Raw genomic sequence first — 15,923 nt, 5'->3', positions numbered from 1 at the left:
TCTACTACAACAGGTGCCTCCCACTCATATAGAGAAAAAAGAACTTAAGAAAAATATGGAAATAGATGCTGCATCTACTCCTACTCTCAATATATTCATATGCTTTCTCTTAACTTCTGTATCTTTGGTTAAATAAGTCAGAAACTGATAGCTTGTGTGTAATCATATTATGTTCAATCATGTCTTTTCCTTTTCAATAGTTATATTTCCTGTTTTACTTTCACATCTGTTGCATTGTTGAAAACATCTAGAACAAAGTAGGAAATATTTTTGTCTTGTTCTTTATTTTAAAGAGAATACCTCTAGTGCTTCATTATGATGTTGGGTCTTGGTTTAAAATATTCTTTGTTATGTAAAGGACATATGCTCATATAACTATTCTTAAGACTTTTTGGAAAACTAGATATGGGCATTGAATGTTATCAAATGCCTTTTTAGAATCTATTGAAATTATTATTTTTCTATTTTGACATATGCAACACATTAATATGGCACCTAATATTAAACAATTTTTATGTTCTAAAAAGAATGGTTAGAGGACTTTTTCTTTACTCTTGTAATTACAAAAATATTTCCTTCATATGCCTGTTTGAAAATATTTTTCATCAACTTAGGATGCGAGCCTCTTTAATCTGCATAAACAGGTGTGTTTGGCAACTCAAGAATATTTTCTTCTATGATACCTTTGAATTCACATCTCCATGTGTCTTTATATCCAGAAACATGGTAAGCCTCCCAGCACATTCAAATCTTTTATATATCTCACTAAGGTTATGTAATTTTCTTCCTTTAGATTTCCATTTGTTCTGTATTCCCCCCCCAAGGAATTTGTGAAATAGGGTCTTCATTTCTATTCCTTTATGTATTATCTCCTCCGTTAGAAATGTTTTATTTCTCTCTCTATGCTAGAACCTTTTGGGTTTAAACTACATATCGTTGATGAGATTTTCTGTACTGTTAATTCTGCTCTCTACTGCTTTCAATATAGATTTTATTTCTGACTTTATATTTTTCATTTTCTGGCAGTGTGTCCTTAACTACCTCCCTTTCACCTCAAATTGTTCTCTCCTGACTTTCTATTTCTCTTCCACAGATTGCAAAGCAAATGCTTTGTACAATTTTCTTCTGTTTCCTTTAACGAAACATTTTTTCACAGGCATTTTCTTCCCAAGTCTTCAGGGCAGGGTTACTTTTCCCTTGTGCCATAAGATTTCACTGGTACTTTTTATTTATCCTAAAACAAGAGAAGTTCTCGAGAGGATTTAACAAATTGTTGTGAGATTGCTCTTAGTCATACCATGCATGTTGATAGAATGATTCTGTTTAATCGCTAGGTGGAGACTAAGTTAATGTTCACTCAATCTAATTTCCAGTATTCTAGCAAGCATTTTTCTAGCAAGGCACTAGTAGACTGAGATGTACTTTTATAATGTACTACTTGGTTCTCTGTCACTCTGAACATATGATAGAGTACTGGAAAAATAATATCTTTAGTATCTGCAAATCTGAAGGTGTTCCTATCTCCCTACCTGTGTATAACATTATTACCATGTGAAATATATAGACCTGTAATACAACAAACCATTGCTAGTCCATCCCTCTACTTTCTTTGATATCTTTTCTGGGAGTTGCAGTCTCAGAATAAATATGAATAAATAATAACAGGGATTGATGAGAAGAGAAAAAGACTCTTTTAAGTGCTTCAACCCTGTAGCAGGAGGCAAACTATTCTATTTTAAGATGTAACAAATGTGTCTGTCTTTCAGAGCCAAATGGCAGATAGCAAGGAAGTAACAAAATGTCTTCCTACAGTAGAACTGTTCTCTTCAAAAAGGTAAAATTGCATATGCCACTGACTGTGAGTCTCTAGTGAGTGCTGAATTTGGAGTTCCGAACATTTCTCCCAAATTCTGATCACATGTTGAATATGAGTAGTTGTGACTGTTCTTATAGAAGTTGGGGATGGGGGGAGAATGAATCTGGGAAGACTAGTCTAATTACAACCTAACCCAGGCCACAGAAGCGTGTTCACTATTCATCATATAGATTATTGCTTTAACAAGAAAATGTATGTTGATTTTCAAATATAAGAATTGATTTGTAGCAACTTTTAGAACATAATCCCTTGGCATATCAAAAACTGCCTGTATTTAGCTTCATTTATTAAATTCTTAAATGGCATAATCATTGTTAAGTATTAAAAACATTAACCAAATCATAAATTATCACATAAAAATATGTGGGGTTTTTTTCCTCTGATGTATTAATAAATCTGGTCACACCTAACATTTTTGTTTCTTAAACTATAAGACCCTATAGGAGCCTTCAGTCAATATGTTTATCTTAATCATCCATCCATCCAACTAATAAGTTCTTATAATGTTGTCACCAAGTCTAATGTGTATTAGGATTACAAAGAGAAGTGAAGCTGATTAACGATTTAGGTAATTTTGGGGGAAGTAGGTATGCTCATTTGGATTTCTTTATTGAGCTTTACTTTTTCACATACCATAAAATTCACTCTTTTGGGTGCACAGTTCTGTGACCAAAACACGAAGTTGTGTAACCACCATGACAATCAAAAAAACAAGTTCTACCACCAGCCCAAAACTCCCTTATGCTCCCTCTCAATCATTTAGTTTTGCACATATTGAGTCTGAGATGTCTGAAAGACACCCTGATGACAATGTTCAATAAAAAGATTTAAGAATTGGGCCTTAAGACTATGGAGAAATCTGTGCTGGAAATAAAAGTTTGGGAATTTCCCCATAGATTGGGCTGAAGTTGAGACAGAGACTGCCTGAAGCACAAGCAAAATGAAGGTAGTTTGAGGATGGAACCTTTACAAACATCGATATTTACATGGCAAATGGAAAAAGAGGAAAGCAATATTATAAAGGGGAATGCAAGAAGCGAAAAAGAGAACTTTGAAAGTGAGAGTTGTCAACGGTTAGTGGCAAAGCACACAGCAGCATCAGGTTAACATAAGAACCAAAGTGCATCTTGGCAACTAAAAAGTTATCACTAACTTAGGTGAGAGCAATTTCACTGGATTGATGGGTATAACAGTCTGAGCACAATGCTTTGCAGAGTTACTGGGAGACTTGAACAAAAAGGCAAGATTTAGATTGATGGCTAACAGAACATGCCAACTCAAGGGGGGAAAGGCATTAATATGGTTACAAGTTGAGAAAACAGAGCTTGTAAGGACAGAGCCAGAAGGAGAAGCTTCAATTAAAAACACATAAGATAAAATGTATTTCATAAAAAATGAGGTACATCTCCTTCTAAGGTGGAGATGCTCAACAGTAAAAGCAAGCACAGAACTCCTTGATATTTGCCCAAATGAGTTGGATACTTATGTCCATAGATAAATTTGCACACAAATATTTATAGCAGCTTTATTCATAATTGCCAAAACTTGGAAGCAACCAAACATGTCCCTCAGCAGGTGAACGGACAAACTGTGGTACATCCATACAATGGAATATTATTCAGTGATAAAAAGAAATGAGCTATCATGCACATTAAGACATGGGGGAAACTTAAAAGCATTATTAGGTGAAATATGCCAACCTGAAAAGGCTACATGCTGTATGATTCCAACTATAAAACATTCTGGCAAAGGGGAAACTATGGAGACATTTCAAAGGTCAGTGGTTGATAGGGGTTCTGGGGTGGGAGGGAGGGAGGGATGAGTAGGTGGTGAACAAGGCATTTTTAGGAGAGTGAAACTGTTCTGATATTGTAATGGTGGATACCTGTTGCATCATTATACATTTCTCAAACCCACGGAATGTACAACACAAAGAGTGAGCCCCAACACAAACTATGAACTACAGTTAATAATGTATTCATATTGGCTCATCGATTGCACCAGATGTACCAAACTAATCCAAGATGTTAATAACAGGGAAACTCTGAATGAGGAGTTATATAGGAACTCTATGTACTTTCTACTCACTTTTCAGTAAATCTAAAACCTCCCTTAAAAAAACAAAAGTAAGCATAAAAGTGTAGGATAGAGAAGAAAGTTAAAATAGTTCCCATGTGCGGGACTTTTATTTTCATTAATTAATAGGAGTGTTTATGAATGGGTATCTCTCAGTAAATGTTCTATCACATTCTAGATATTAATATCCAGAATGATGGGACACTTCCTAATTGAGTTTTCCTGAGATTCAAATGTCCAGATGGCAGGTGAACTAGTGCCTACTGACGTAAGGAAAACAGTCATTAACTTTCAATACACAGATGCTTATCAATGGCATTTCTGTAACTGATAAATTTCTTGAAATTTGATTCATACCTCAATCTACTAATTTATATAAATCATGGTATTTAATTTGAACCATATTATACTTACCTTTAGAAAATATGCCCTTTTTTTGGAAAAAATGCATTCTTGAAGGAAAAAAAAATGTTTTCATCCAACAGTTTTACCAGAGTTGTAAAACACCATAAAAAAGTCTTTAAATGTATGTAAAACTATAGGGATCAGAACAATAATACATATTTAAAGACATTCTAAATTTTCAGGGCCCTATTATTTATATTTTCATTGTGAAAATATAAGAGATTCTAACTTCCTGATAGGTTTCATTGAGTGTCACTTCAAAAGGCCAGATAACACCTGTGGTTCTCAAAGTGTGATCTGTAGACCCCTGGAAGTCTCCTAGTCCATTTAAGTGGATCAGTGAGGTCAAAGCAATAACACTAAGATAATTATCTGCTGTTTCACCATGTTGACATTTTCAATGATGTTGCAAAAGTAACTATGGATAAGGCAGCTGACCCCTTAACATGAATCATGGCTATAGAACCAAACTACTAGTAATCATTATAATCATTGCTATGCATTCAGTAAAAAACCTACTTTCACTTAAGAATGTCCTAGATGAAGCAGTAAAAATTATTACTTTTATTAAATCTTGAATCTTGAGTATACACCTTTTTTTGTATTCAGTGAGATGAAATGGGAAGTATGGATAAAGCACTTGTGCTGCATATCAAGTGTAATATCGTACTTTGAGGAAAAACTGAGTTGGGAGTTAAAAAAGCCTCATTTGTCAGGTTTACTTGAAACACCATGTTTACTTGAGAGAACTATTGACCAACTATATTATTCAGGCATTTGTCAAATATTTTGTCAAAAATGAACAAAGAGAAACTGTCATTTCAAGAACTCATAGTATTTGTTACCAAAGATAAAAAACAGATTTTTGAGTAGAAATTAGAATTTTGAAAAACTTTTATTTGTTACTATGAGCTTGACAACTTCCCAATACCTAAAGAATCTTCTGATGAGATTGGTGGTGATATTAATGAATGTGATTTCTTAAATACTGTATAATGAAATGTGTCAAAATATGGAAGAGCTACATAACCCAGTGAACCAATATTTTCCAAATGATCAGTGCATGATGTTACAAAATCATGCATGGGTAAAAAAAGATCCATTCAAATTACAAGACAGACCAATGGAATGGAATGTAAGTACTAAAAGTTCATTCATATGTTTTCACATTCCATACTGCAAACTAACCTTTAAGAAACTATTACTTGTTGAATTTTGGTGTGGTGTGAAATGAGAATATCCACAATTATTTAAAAAATGCTTTAAAAACAATCCTCCCTTTTCCAGCTACCTATCTATGTGAAACAAAATTGCTTTCATCTAATTTAATATCAAAAAATATCACAACAGACTGAATGCAAAAGCCGACATAAGAACCCAGCTGCCTTCTGTTAAGCTAGACGTTAAATATATTTATTAAAATGTAAAACAATGCCATTCTTCTCATTTTTTGGAAAAATAGTTATTTTTCAGAAAAATGTTATCTATATTAACATGTAATGAGCTTATCACATTACATGAGTTATTTTAAGTCATTTAATTAAGATATATTTAAAATTTCTCTTTTGTATTTCTACAATGGTAAATGTTGGTAGATATAACCCACAGAAACAAAAGCTCTTTGCCGTCCTCAATTATTTTTCAGGGTGTAAAGGGCTCTGAAAACCACTAAAATAAACTATTATTAGACAAATTTACCTGAAAATGAAACCACAGTCCCTAATCAATGATTCAGAACATGATAGTAAAAGGCTGATTTGATACTTAGTATAATATCATGATTAGAACAAGTCATAAAACATTCTCTTGATATTTAACTTACAAAGAGAATTCTGTTTTACTAATTTCAGTTGTGATGTAGTCAACTTTTCTTCTCGTTGGCTTTTATTCTCTTCATCACCCTCCTCATCTTGCACTACAAAGTCATCAATAATATAATCATCTCCATCTTCATCATATTCATAATCATCTTCCTCCTCCCCCTCCTCATCATCATTTTCATCACTGCTTGGGCAGGATTTCTTTTCAGAGTCCTAATTAAATTAAAACATACCTTTTAGTAAAGGGTACCTTTAAAAAATTGTCAGTATGGATGTGAAATTAAAAGATTAAATCCAAAATAAAAAAATGATTTGTAGAAATTAATTTTATATTTTCAGGTCAAAAAAATCTTGTCATGTTAAATGTTGAACTTTTTTTTTTTTTTTTTTGCGGTACCCGTGCCTCTCACTGCTGTGGGCTCTCCCCTTGCGGAGCACAGGCTCCAGACGCGCAAGCTCAGCGGCCATGGCTCACAGGCCCAGCCGCTCCGCGGCATGTGGGATCTTCCCGGACCGGGGCACAAACCTGTGTCCCCTGCATCGGCAGGCGGACTCTCAACCACTGCGCCACCAGGGAAGCCCTAAATGTTGAACTTTTGAAATTAGGAAGAAGATAATATACCCTGGTAAGTGAAATAAAATGTTTAAAATCGACATTAAGATTATAAGTAGAAATTAAAAACAGGAAAGACCAAATTTTTAAAAAGTCTTTCAATTTTAAAAAAGAGTGAAAGAATGAGGCTCATAAAAAAATATGATTAGATACTATACTGCAATCAAACATGTTCAACGAAACTTGACTAAAAAATACATTTTAGAATTACTGTGAAATAGAACAGACTCAGCCCTTTGATTTTTATAAAACACTTTAAATAAAAATTTAAAAACAGTAACAAAACCAATAAAATATAACACACCTCAAAATCTCTACTACTACTGCGTCTCTGATGAGATCTCTGTTTTGAGAGGTCTTGCAGTTTCTGGAGCTGTTCTCGCTTTCTTGAGGCTAAAGTTTTTTCAGGTTCTTTTTGCTCCATCTCCACTGAAGAACATTCATCTTCAACCACTCTACGCGGATGTTTAACGCCCACTTTTCTAACTAGGATATCACTGTCGTCACTTTCATCACTGTCGTACATCACAGAAGAGATTCTTTTTCTCTTCCCTCGCTTGATGTGTTCTTCTTCTAAATCCTCCTCTGTTATTTGTCCAGAGTGTTTGTTGAGATCATCTTCCTCTTGACCTGAATGCTTTTCATGATCTGGTAAGTCAATACTTCCATGTTTGGTTTTGTTCTTTTCTTCTTCATATGTTGAACTGTTGCCAGTGTTAATGAGATGCTTACTATTGTTTCCTTCACTTTCAACTTTAATTAATTTAAGCTCTCTTTCATTTTCTGGCTTCTTATTACTATCAAGCCCCTTGTTACTATCAGCTTCTTCGTCACTGTCAACACTTTCATTATTGTCAACACTTTCATCACTATCAAGCTCCTCATCACTCTCAAGCTCATCATCACTATCACATAATTGTGAGAGACTACTTCTTTTAGTCCGCCTCCAATCCACTCGAGATTTCTGTTCACACTCTTGAGTTTTAGAATTTTTCCTCGTTTCATGTCTTCTAATATGTACCATTTTCACTTAAGCTTCTACAAAATAAAGTTATTAGGAATATAACAATGACAACCAGATTACAACAATGAATGCATTTATGGTTCAAGCTATATTTACTTGGTGTTATTAAATGGTTCACAAAGGTAAAATCACATGAAATATCTGAGTGAAGATGGCTGCATAATTTGCATAACAAATTATGCAACAAATAATTTATTGAACATCTATGAAATCATCCTATGAACATCTATTCTGAATTATGTTGTACGTTGTACTGAAAGAGGTTCATAATTTTAAAAAATGCAAGGTAGTATTCATTTAGTACCAAATGAGTAATAAAAAAATAACTGCAACAAAAGTGTAAACATGCAGGAAGATCAGAACAGCAAGTGTTTCATTGAAAATTTTATTGAACAGATATGATCTGATGACAGACTGCTGAAGAATTGATTAAATTTGAACAGAAAGAATTAAAGACAAAGGGATTTCAGGAGAAAATGATAAAGTCAAAACTTTGGCACTGAGAATGAACATGACATGTTTAGTAAATAAGTGTGAACAAAAAGGTGTGAAAAAAGGCTTTATGCTGGAAAAAAGAGACCAGTATAGAAAGGTAGGGTGGAATTACAGAATGATTCCTCCCATAAGCAAAGAAGGATTCTGAATAGAGAAATTACGTGAATTATAACATAAAAGTTAAACATTTATATGAAGAAAATTATAAAGTACTAAGTGACATAAAATAGATAACAGTGCAAAACTGAGCGATAACTTATCTACCAAGATTTCAGCCTCCATATATTTTAGTAAAATGGCAATGGCTTTAATCCATTAAAAGTTAAAGATACAATATAATCCAATGGAAAACTTACTAATAATCCAGTAACATAGGTGAAAAAACAGAAAAGTTTCATGGAGAAGCTGAGCATGGTATTGGGAAGGAAAACAAATGATCTAAGTTCCTGATTCAGAAAAGGGTGAACTCCATCAAAATTATCACAAGTATACAGTAAAAGAACAATTAGAGACAATTTAACTAGAAAACAGTAACATATATGTACTTTTGTGATTGCTAAGGAAAATAGAAATATGACCATGATGCAATGAGAATGACCTCATAATACGCATATAAGAACTTATGTATTCAATTGAGTGCTGTCTCCTTCAAAGAAACCATATTATGAGGCTGATTGTTCTAATATTTCCACCATGGCACAGAATATTCTGGAGATTTTCTATGTTATTTTCAAAAAATATGAAAATAATCACACTTCATTTTTTGTCCCAAAGAGACATTTAAATATCCACTTTATTATTCACTTGTCTTAGTTATAAGGGACTGTTACGAGCTTCCAGAAATGAAAGGCAATTTGAAAAGATGAAGATTAACTACTATTAAAGATATTTTTTAAATGTGCTGCAAACTCTGATGGTAATTCCAAAACTAGAATGCCAAAAATTTTTGGAGCAATGGCAGTGTTACTGAACCAAGTTTATAGCTTCCCAAGATGATTATATTTTTAGTTTGGGGGGGAGATACCACCCATTTCATTGTACAAATTCTGTTATGTTTATAAGGCAATGTGACTGCTTCTATAATGGTAACAACTCATATAAAATCAGAATAACAACAGTTGCTAAAATTATACACAAAAAATTATAACTTAGGCGACCTTATGACAGTAACTGCTACAAGATACGTTCAGCACTGTAACAGTGATCTACCAAATCCTAGTCCATAGACCAAATATTCTGCTATTTGAAATTACACTTAGGTTGCATTTTACAGAAGGTTTATATTAAAATCAGCAAAGAATAAAACTGTGGTCAAAATTACTCTTTTTAAAGATCTCTATATTACTCTTCAAAGTATGGATTATTGAATACCATACTGCTACAAAATATGTCCCCCCAGTTTCTCTTCCAGGTTTTAAACAGATTCCTGTTTTTTTTCTTTTTATTAAACACCAGATAAACTAGGCAGGTTATATTTTGAAGCCATACAGTACAAAGAAGTATTTTTAAGCATATATAGTTATAAATTTGCATAAGCTAACTGTGCATGTGCTTTACACTACAATAAGAAGGTAAGGCTTTTTTATAAATCTGTCTGAATTGGGAGAAATAATGAAAACAAGTTTATGAAAACAATAGACAGATATGGCCTCAGTAGATACACTTAAGTATGGACAGGAGGAATATTAAAGTGAAAGATGATTTTATTAGTACTCAAAAGCAGTTTCATACACACTAGATGATTATCTTACAAAACTATACCATGTGCAAAAGACAGTTATCGTTTCAAGAGGTGATTCCTATGACAATGATAGAAATGATTAAGAATGTCACACTATTCAAATACCTATGACTGCACAGAGTTTAGCTATTAAAAAACGCTATATGTATAGTAATTTTCAGTGCATTTTCAAATATATTTTAAAATCCTGACAATGATCCTAAAAGGAAGATATTATCTGTCTTCATTTATAAAAATCAAAGCCAAGGATGTAGAGTTTAAATGACTTACCGAAGATCACACAGCTCGTTAGTGATAGAGCAGGGATTAGAAACCAGGTCTCCTGATTCCCCATCCAGTGCTACACAATGACTGCTGCCAATATTATATTTGTACAAGGTAGGAAAAGTTATGCCTTCAAAAAGTCATTATTTTTTCTCTCATTCAGGCTAAATTTTAGATTCTGAAAACAATCATTAAAATAGTTTGACTAAGAGTTTACAAACATGCTTTTAAAATTATGTAACTGAATTTTAGTGCACATGAATTAGGCCAGAAACTTCTGTAAATTATTTATCTAACAGGCAAGAAAAGAATGTGCAAAAGAGATGAAAATTTGCAGACTTCCCTCTACCACCTTACTGATGACACTGATCACAAAATTTAAGGGATTCCCCACTGAGTCAAAAAGTAAAGATTCCAAAGAAAGGCAGCCTCTGATGAGAAAAAACTTATTTTGGAAAGCTGCAGTATTGAATGTTTGAGGAGGCAAATTTTATGTAAACAAATCAAATTTCATTCGGCCAACTGCCAAATTTCCAGAGCGTCTCTTATATTTCAAAATTGCTGTTTATATCAATAATGTCAAAAAATCTGTCATTGAAAAGGAAGATAATTTGATTATGTTGGCTCCTCTTTTTAAATGTGGATACTTTTACTGCGTGAGCTGGGGAGGGAAGAAGGATGACAGAGGGAAAAGGTGAGTGAACTGAACCTGAGGAGAGAAATGAGAAGATAAAGCTAGGGTGATGGGTAAAATATCTCTGGATCATTAGAATTCATTCAGAAAATAATACATGCAAATGGATGTAAGTTCTATATATGCTGAGTGTACACTCAATTTTTTGAAATGAAAGTTTAATCAAGCTTCTTTAATGATACCTTACCTTTAGGCAAAGAGAAAAACAGAGACTCCACAAAGAGAGCATTAAATAAGTGAATGAAGATGATCAATACTATCACATCTTTGTGTTTCATGGTTAAAATCATGTAAATAGCACATACTATCCAGTTATGCCAAAGAATGTCAAGGCGATAACCCATAAGGCTTGTGTTCTTTCTCTAGCACAGTAACTCTACAACTAAAAAGGGTACTTTGATGCCACCTGAATTTCTCATCAGAAGAAATATCCTTTATTCTAGACTTTGAGGTTAATTCATCAAGAAAAGATTCATTCTAGGAATCATCGACTTGCCCTATGAACAATGTAGGTGGTAGTTTACACTTAAAAATTTGAAGGGCAGTGGAACCCCAGCCATTACTTGAAATTCCACCAGAAGGGATACATCCTATTTGTAAAACATTACCCCTCTTGATGTTTCCTTTTATATGACAGTTTGGAGAGGAAACCTTAATAAACCAAAGAAACAGTCATTGAATGTATACTATGTGCCAGCACATGCTCGGAGCTGTGGCGTTTCTAGAATTCAACAACATGGTCTCTGCTCCCAAGGAGCTCACAATCTGACGAGATTACTTGGGACACCAAAACAAGCCCGCGTAATACATGATTTAAGGGCTACAGAATATGATTCTTTTTTTTGTTCTTATCGCATTGCTGTGCATACATTTATCATAGTTCTGCCATTGCCTGGAAAACAGGGCAGCACAACAAAACAGAAATGGGAAATAGGAAAATATGAAGAAACGTAAAGGGAGGAAAGCCAATGTCCCCCACTTAGAATCACGATTTAGTACTCCACAATTTCGCATAGAGTGGATCCTGCCAGCTTGCCATCTCCGACAACTATAGTATTAATTAAAATCTGTAACACTGAAGATGGTTCGCTAAATTCAGCAGGGATGAGGAGCCTAGGAAGGAACAGAGCCTCTCGGGAGTTAACACCACAGTCATTTTTATGTTTACAAACCTGTCTCCTTGGCGGGACGCTGACACCTGGCGCAGATCGCCCACCCGTCTGCTACTCACCCCCAGGAGGGAGGAGGCACCGTAGCTAAGAAACGGGACCCTCTGACAGAGCTTCGCGATGACGTGCGCGGGACGTCACAAACCCCCGGACCTTAGAGGAGCTCGGCCCCCAGAAAACAAACAAGGATCTGGAAAAGCCAGAAACCCGCGAAATCACCCGCGGAGCCCCGCGCATTAGCCCAGCCCACTTCTCCTTCGTGGAAGGAACTGGCACCCCGCCCACGCCCACTGCAGCTCTGCCCCGGCGGCCCGCAAGTGGAGCGACGCGCGGAGGGGAGCCGTCCCGCCTACCCCGAGAGCGCCGGCGGGAATTTTTTACCCCCGCCCTTCTAATAAAGCATTAGCGGCCGGAGAGGGAGCGAGTCCCCGCCCCGAGCTGGCCCCCACCGCAACAGCGCCCTCACCTTTCCAATCTCCTCTGCCTGCGCCTCCACCTTTGCTTCCGCCCAGGTACCCAGTCCAGACTGGCGACGCTCCTCCTCCTTCCGGGGACGGGGGGAAGTCCCGCCTCTGGGAGGGGCGAGGGGCGGGACCTGCGGTGGGAGGGGGCGTTTCCGGGAGCGTGTGGCCGGGGGAGGAGCTGTCGCCGCGCGTTAGGCAGGGAGCGTTACGGGGTCCTGGTTCCAACTGAGGTGGGGAGAGGGGGCTCGGCGGGCAGTGAGGAACGGGGAGGACTGTGTAGGCTAAGTACGCCAACGCGGGGAAGTGGGGCTTGCGGTGGAAGGGGCTGACTGCTGGGGAAGGAATCCAACGTAACCGTCCCTCTGGGGAAGGGGGCCAGTCCCCGACTCCCTGGCTCTTCCGCTCTCTGCTGTAACTTTGGGGTGTGGCGGGGGTTAGTGACGGCCGTTGACCCGGGATCTGGGCGTGAAGGAGGCTTGTGGTCACGGTGGGGTTATACTCTTTCTCGCGGCCACTGGGGGAATAAAACAAATGTTCGTAATCCGGATTATCCGCGGTGACTTGGGGCCTCCTCTACTGCCCATTTAAAGTTAAAGGCCTGTTCTCTCAGACTTCCGCCCCTCTCATCGTCCTGTGCCGCCTCTTTGCCAGCCAAGCCCAGCCAGGGAAGGGGTCAGGGCCACCAGGTGCCTGGTAAGGTTGAAAGACTGAGTGTGTAAGGCTGTGTTAAAGTGAGTCTGTGAGAGAAGGCAGGATTTAGAGGATTGCTTCCGTGTGAGTCTGGGGTGAGTCCCTGAGTCCCAGAGCCTCACCATGTCGGGGAAACGGAAGCGTGTGGTGTTAACTATTAAAGATAAGCTTGATATAATAAAGAAACTTGAAGATGGGGGTTCTTCCAAACAACTGGCGGTGATTTATGGAATTGGCGAGACAACAGTTCGGGATATAAGAAAAAATAAGGAAAAGATTATAACTTATGCAAGCAGTTCTGATTCCACAAGTCTTCTGGCCAAGAGGAAATCTATGAAGCCATCCATGTATGAGGAACTGGACAGAGCAATGCTGGAATGGTTCAACCAGCAAAGAGCAAAAGGGAATCCCGTGTCTGGACCAATTTGTGCAAAAAGGGCAGAGTTCTTCTTTTATGCTTTGGGAATGGATGGTGATTTTAACCCCTCTGCCGGTTGGTTAACTCGTTTTAAGCAGCGGCACAGCATTAGAGAGATTAATATTAGAAACGAAAGATTAAGTGGAGATGAGACAGCTGTGGAAGATTTTTGCAACAACTTTCGAGACTTTATTGAACGAGAGAATTTGCAACCGGAACAGATCTACAATGCAGATGAAACTGGACTGTTTTGGAAATGCTTGCCTTCCAGGACTTCAGTAATCAAAGGTAAATGCACAGCCCCTGGGCACAAGTCAATTGAAGAAAGAGTCACTATCATGTGTTGTGCCAATGCAACAGGTTTACACAAACTTAAGCTTTGTGTTGTGGGGAAAGCAAAGAAACCTCGCTCCTTCAAGTCAATTGACACCTCAAACCTGCCAGTCTCTTATTTCAGCCAAAAAGGTGCATGGATGGATCTTTCCATTTTCCGACAATGGTTTGATAAGATCTTTGTGCCACAAGTTCGTGAACACTTAAGATCCAAAGGCTTACAAGAAAAGGCTGTGCTCTTGTTGGATAATTCACCAACACATCCAAATGAAAACGTCCTGAGGTCAGATGATGGCCAAATATTTGCTAAATATTTACCACCTAATGTGGCTTCGTTGATTCAGCCCTCAAATCAGGGAGTCATAGCTACAATGAAGAGAAACTATCGTGCAGGTCTTCTCCAGAACAACTTGGAAGAAGGCAATGACCTGAGATCATTCTGGAAGAAACTAACTTTGCTAGATGCACTTTATGAAATAGCAATGGCATGGAATTTAGTAAAGCCAGTTACCATTAGCAGAGCATGGAAGAAGATTCTCCCTACCATAGAGGAAAAAGAAAGCCTGGACTTTGATGAAGAAGATACCTCAGTGGCTGCTGTGGCTACCATTTTACAACACACCAAAGGATTGGAAAATGTGACTCCTGAGAACATTGAAAAATGGCTTGAAGTGGACAGTACTGAACCAGGCTATGAAGTCTTAACTGACAGTGAAATCATCAGAAGAGCACAAGGCCAGACAGACGAATCCAGTGAAAATGAGGAGGAGGAAATAGAACTGATTCCAGAGAAACATATTAATCATGCAGCTGCTCTCCAATGGACTGAAAATTTATTGGATTATCTAGAACAACAAGGTGATATGATTCTGCCTGATAGACTGGTGATACGTAAACTTCGAGCCACCATCAGAAATAAACAGAAGATGACAAACTCAAGTTAGTAACGGCATATCAGCATTACCATTGTTTTGGTAATTGTGTAACTCTTGACCTCTGCAATATGGCTTAATTTTCTTTGTGTTCTGAATTCTCAGACACAGCGCTGTGAAATACAGATACAAAAAATGTATCTGAAGTGGTTTGAGGATTATGTGTTTTGCAGCATTTGTCTCTTGTCCCTTTATCTGTGTAGATAATCAGAAGCTGATTCTGTATAGGTATAAATTACACATACGTATGTATTCACTTTTGTAGATCTACAATTATCCCTTCCATGACAGTGGCATTCCATAAATTTTCCAGCAGAAGTTACAGGTAACAGTGAACAGATTGAGCACTTTCCTGAAATCTTTTGTTTGATTTGTGAGGGCTGCCACAGTAATCTCTCTTTGTGCTAACCCTCTTAAGTGGTTGTTTGTTTTGTATATTTGTATACACTGATGGAATGAGAAATATCTATATTGTTAGATTTCAGGGTGATCTATAATAATTCAAAATGAAGTTCAAAATGAAGGGGAAACTGATCTATGAATTAATAAAGTAACTTAGAAATCATGCTTTTCTTACATTTGTTTGGGGGGGACATTTTTCTGGAAGTAAAGTAAATACAGTAAGTGATTGCTAAATTAGAAAACTATTGGAAATCATATATAAGATATTCTGACCTATTCATTTGTGGAAACTGGGAGTTGAAAATTTGGGGAACGTTAGGTTATTTATACAAAGGGAATAAATAGGCTTGTTTTAATTGGGTCTTTTTTTAAATTATATTATTAATTGGATAACAGCATAGGTTTATTATTTATTCATCTAATTATAGTACAGGTTTTATAATGTTACATGTGATGTGAGCTCCCACCCTATATGTGAGGGAATATCTTGGGTATTTGAAACTTTTT

At 36.8% G+C, this 15,923-nt stretch overlaps 2 protein-coding genes across 18 annotated transcripts in view; one reads left to right on the top strand and one right to left on the bottom strand.

The window, feature by feature from the left end:
• CCDC82 (coiled-coil domain containing 82) overlaps window positions 1–12,745 on the bottom strand; it is a 30,311-nt gene extending 17,566 nt beyond the window's left edge. For 2 of the 17 annotated variants that reach the window (XM_067038237.1, XM_067038244.1), the window contains exons 1-5: window positions 12,644–12,727; window positions 12,181–12,367; window positions 10,321–10,492; window positions 7,095–7,828; window positions 6,180–6,390 (exon numbers count right to left, since the gene is read on the bottom strand). In XM_067038237.1, coding sequence (XP_066894338.1) covers window positions 6,180–6,390; window positions 7,095–7,814 — 931 coding nt within the window. In that variant the 5' untranslated portion in view covers window positions 7,815–7,828; window positions 10,321–10,492; window positions 12,181–12,367; window positions 12,644–12,727. Of the gene's footprint in view, window positions 1–6,138; window positions 6,391–7,094; window positions 7,829–10,320; window positions 11,024–12,180; window positions 12,368–12,643 lie in introns of those variants that run through there. The other 15 variants (XM_067038248.1, XM_059070691.2, XM_067038243.1 and 12 more) reach the window with 12 other exon arrangements.
• Window positions 12,746–12,808: 63 nt separating this feature from the next.
• On the top strand, window positions 12,809–15,579 carry JRKL (JRK like). Its single transcript, XM_059070692.2, has one exon. The coding sequence runs from the start codon at window positions 13,455–13,457 to the stop codon at window positions 15,024–15,026; it is 1,572 nt and encodes a 523-aa protein (XP_058926675.1). The 5' UTR covers window positions 12,809–13,454; the 3' UTR covers window positions 15,027–15,579.
• Window positions 15,580–15,923: the final 344 nt, after the last annotated feature.

Source organism: Kogia breviceps, chromosome 7, assembly GCF_026419965.1.
Source record: "Kogia breviceps isolate mKogBre1 chromosome 7, mKogBre1 haplotype 1, whole genome shotgun sequence".
Classification (NCBI taxonomy): domain Eukaryota; kingdom Metazoa; phylum Chordata; class Mammalia; order Artiodactyla; family Physeteridae; genus Kogia; species Kogia breviceps.
Note: the sequence above shows the minus strand (reverse complement) of the source record. Positions and strands in the feature narration are given on the sequence as shown.

What these genes read in the sequence shown, in the direction of transcription:
- JRKL (XM_059070692.2), top strand. Translation starts at nt 13,455, where the DNA reads ATGTCGGGGAAACGGAAGCGTGTGGTGTTAACTATTAAAGATAAGCTT.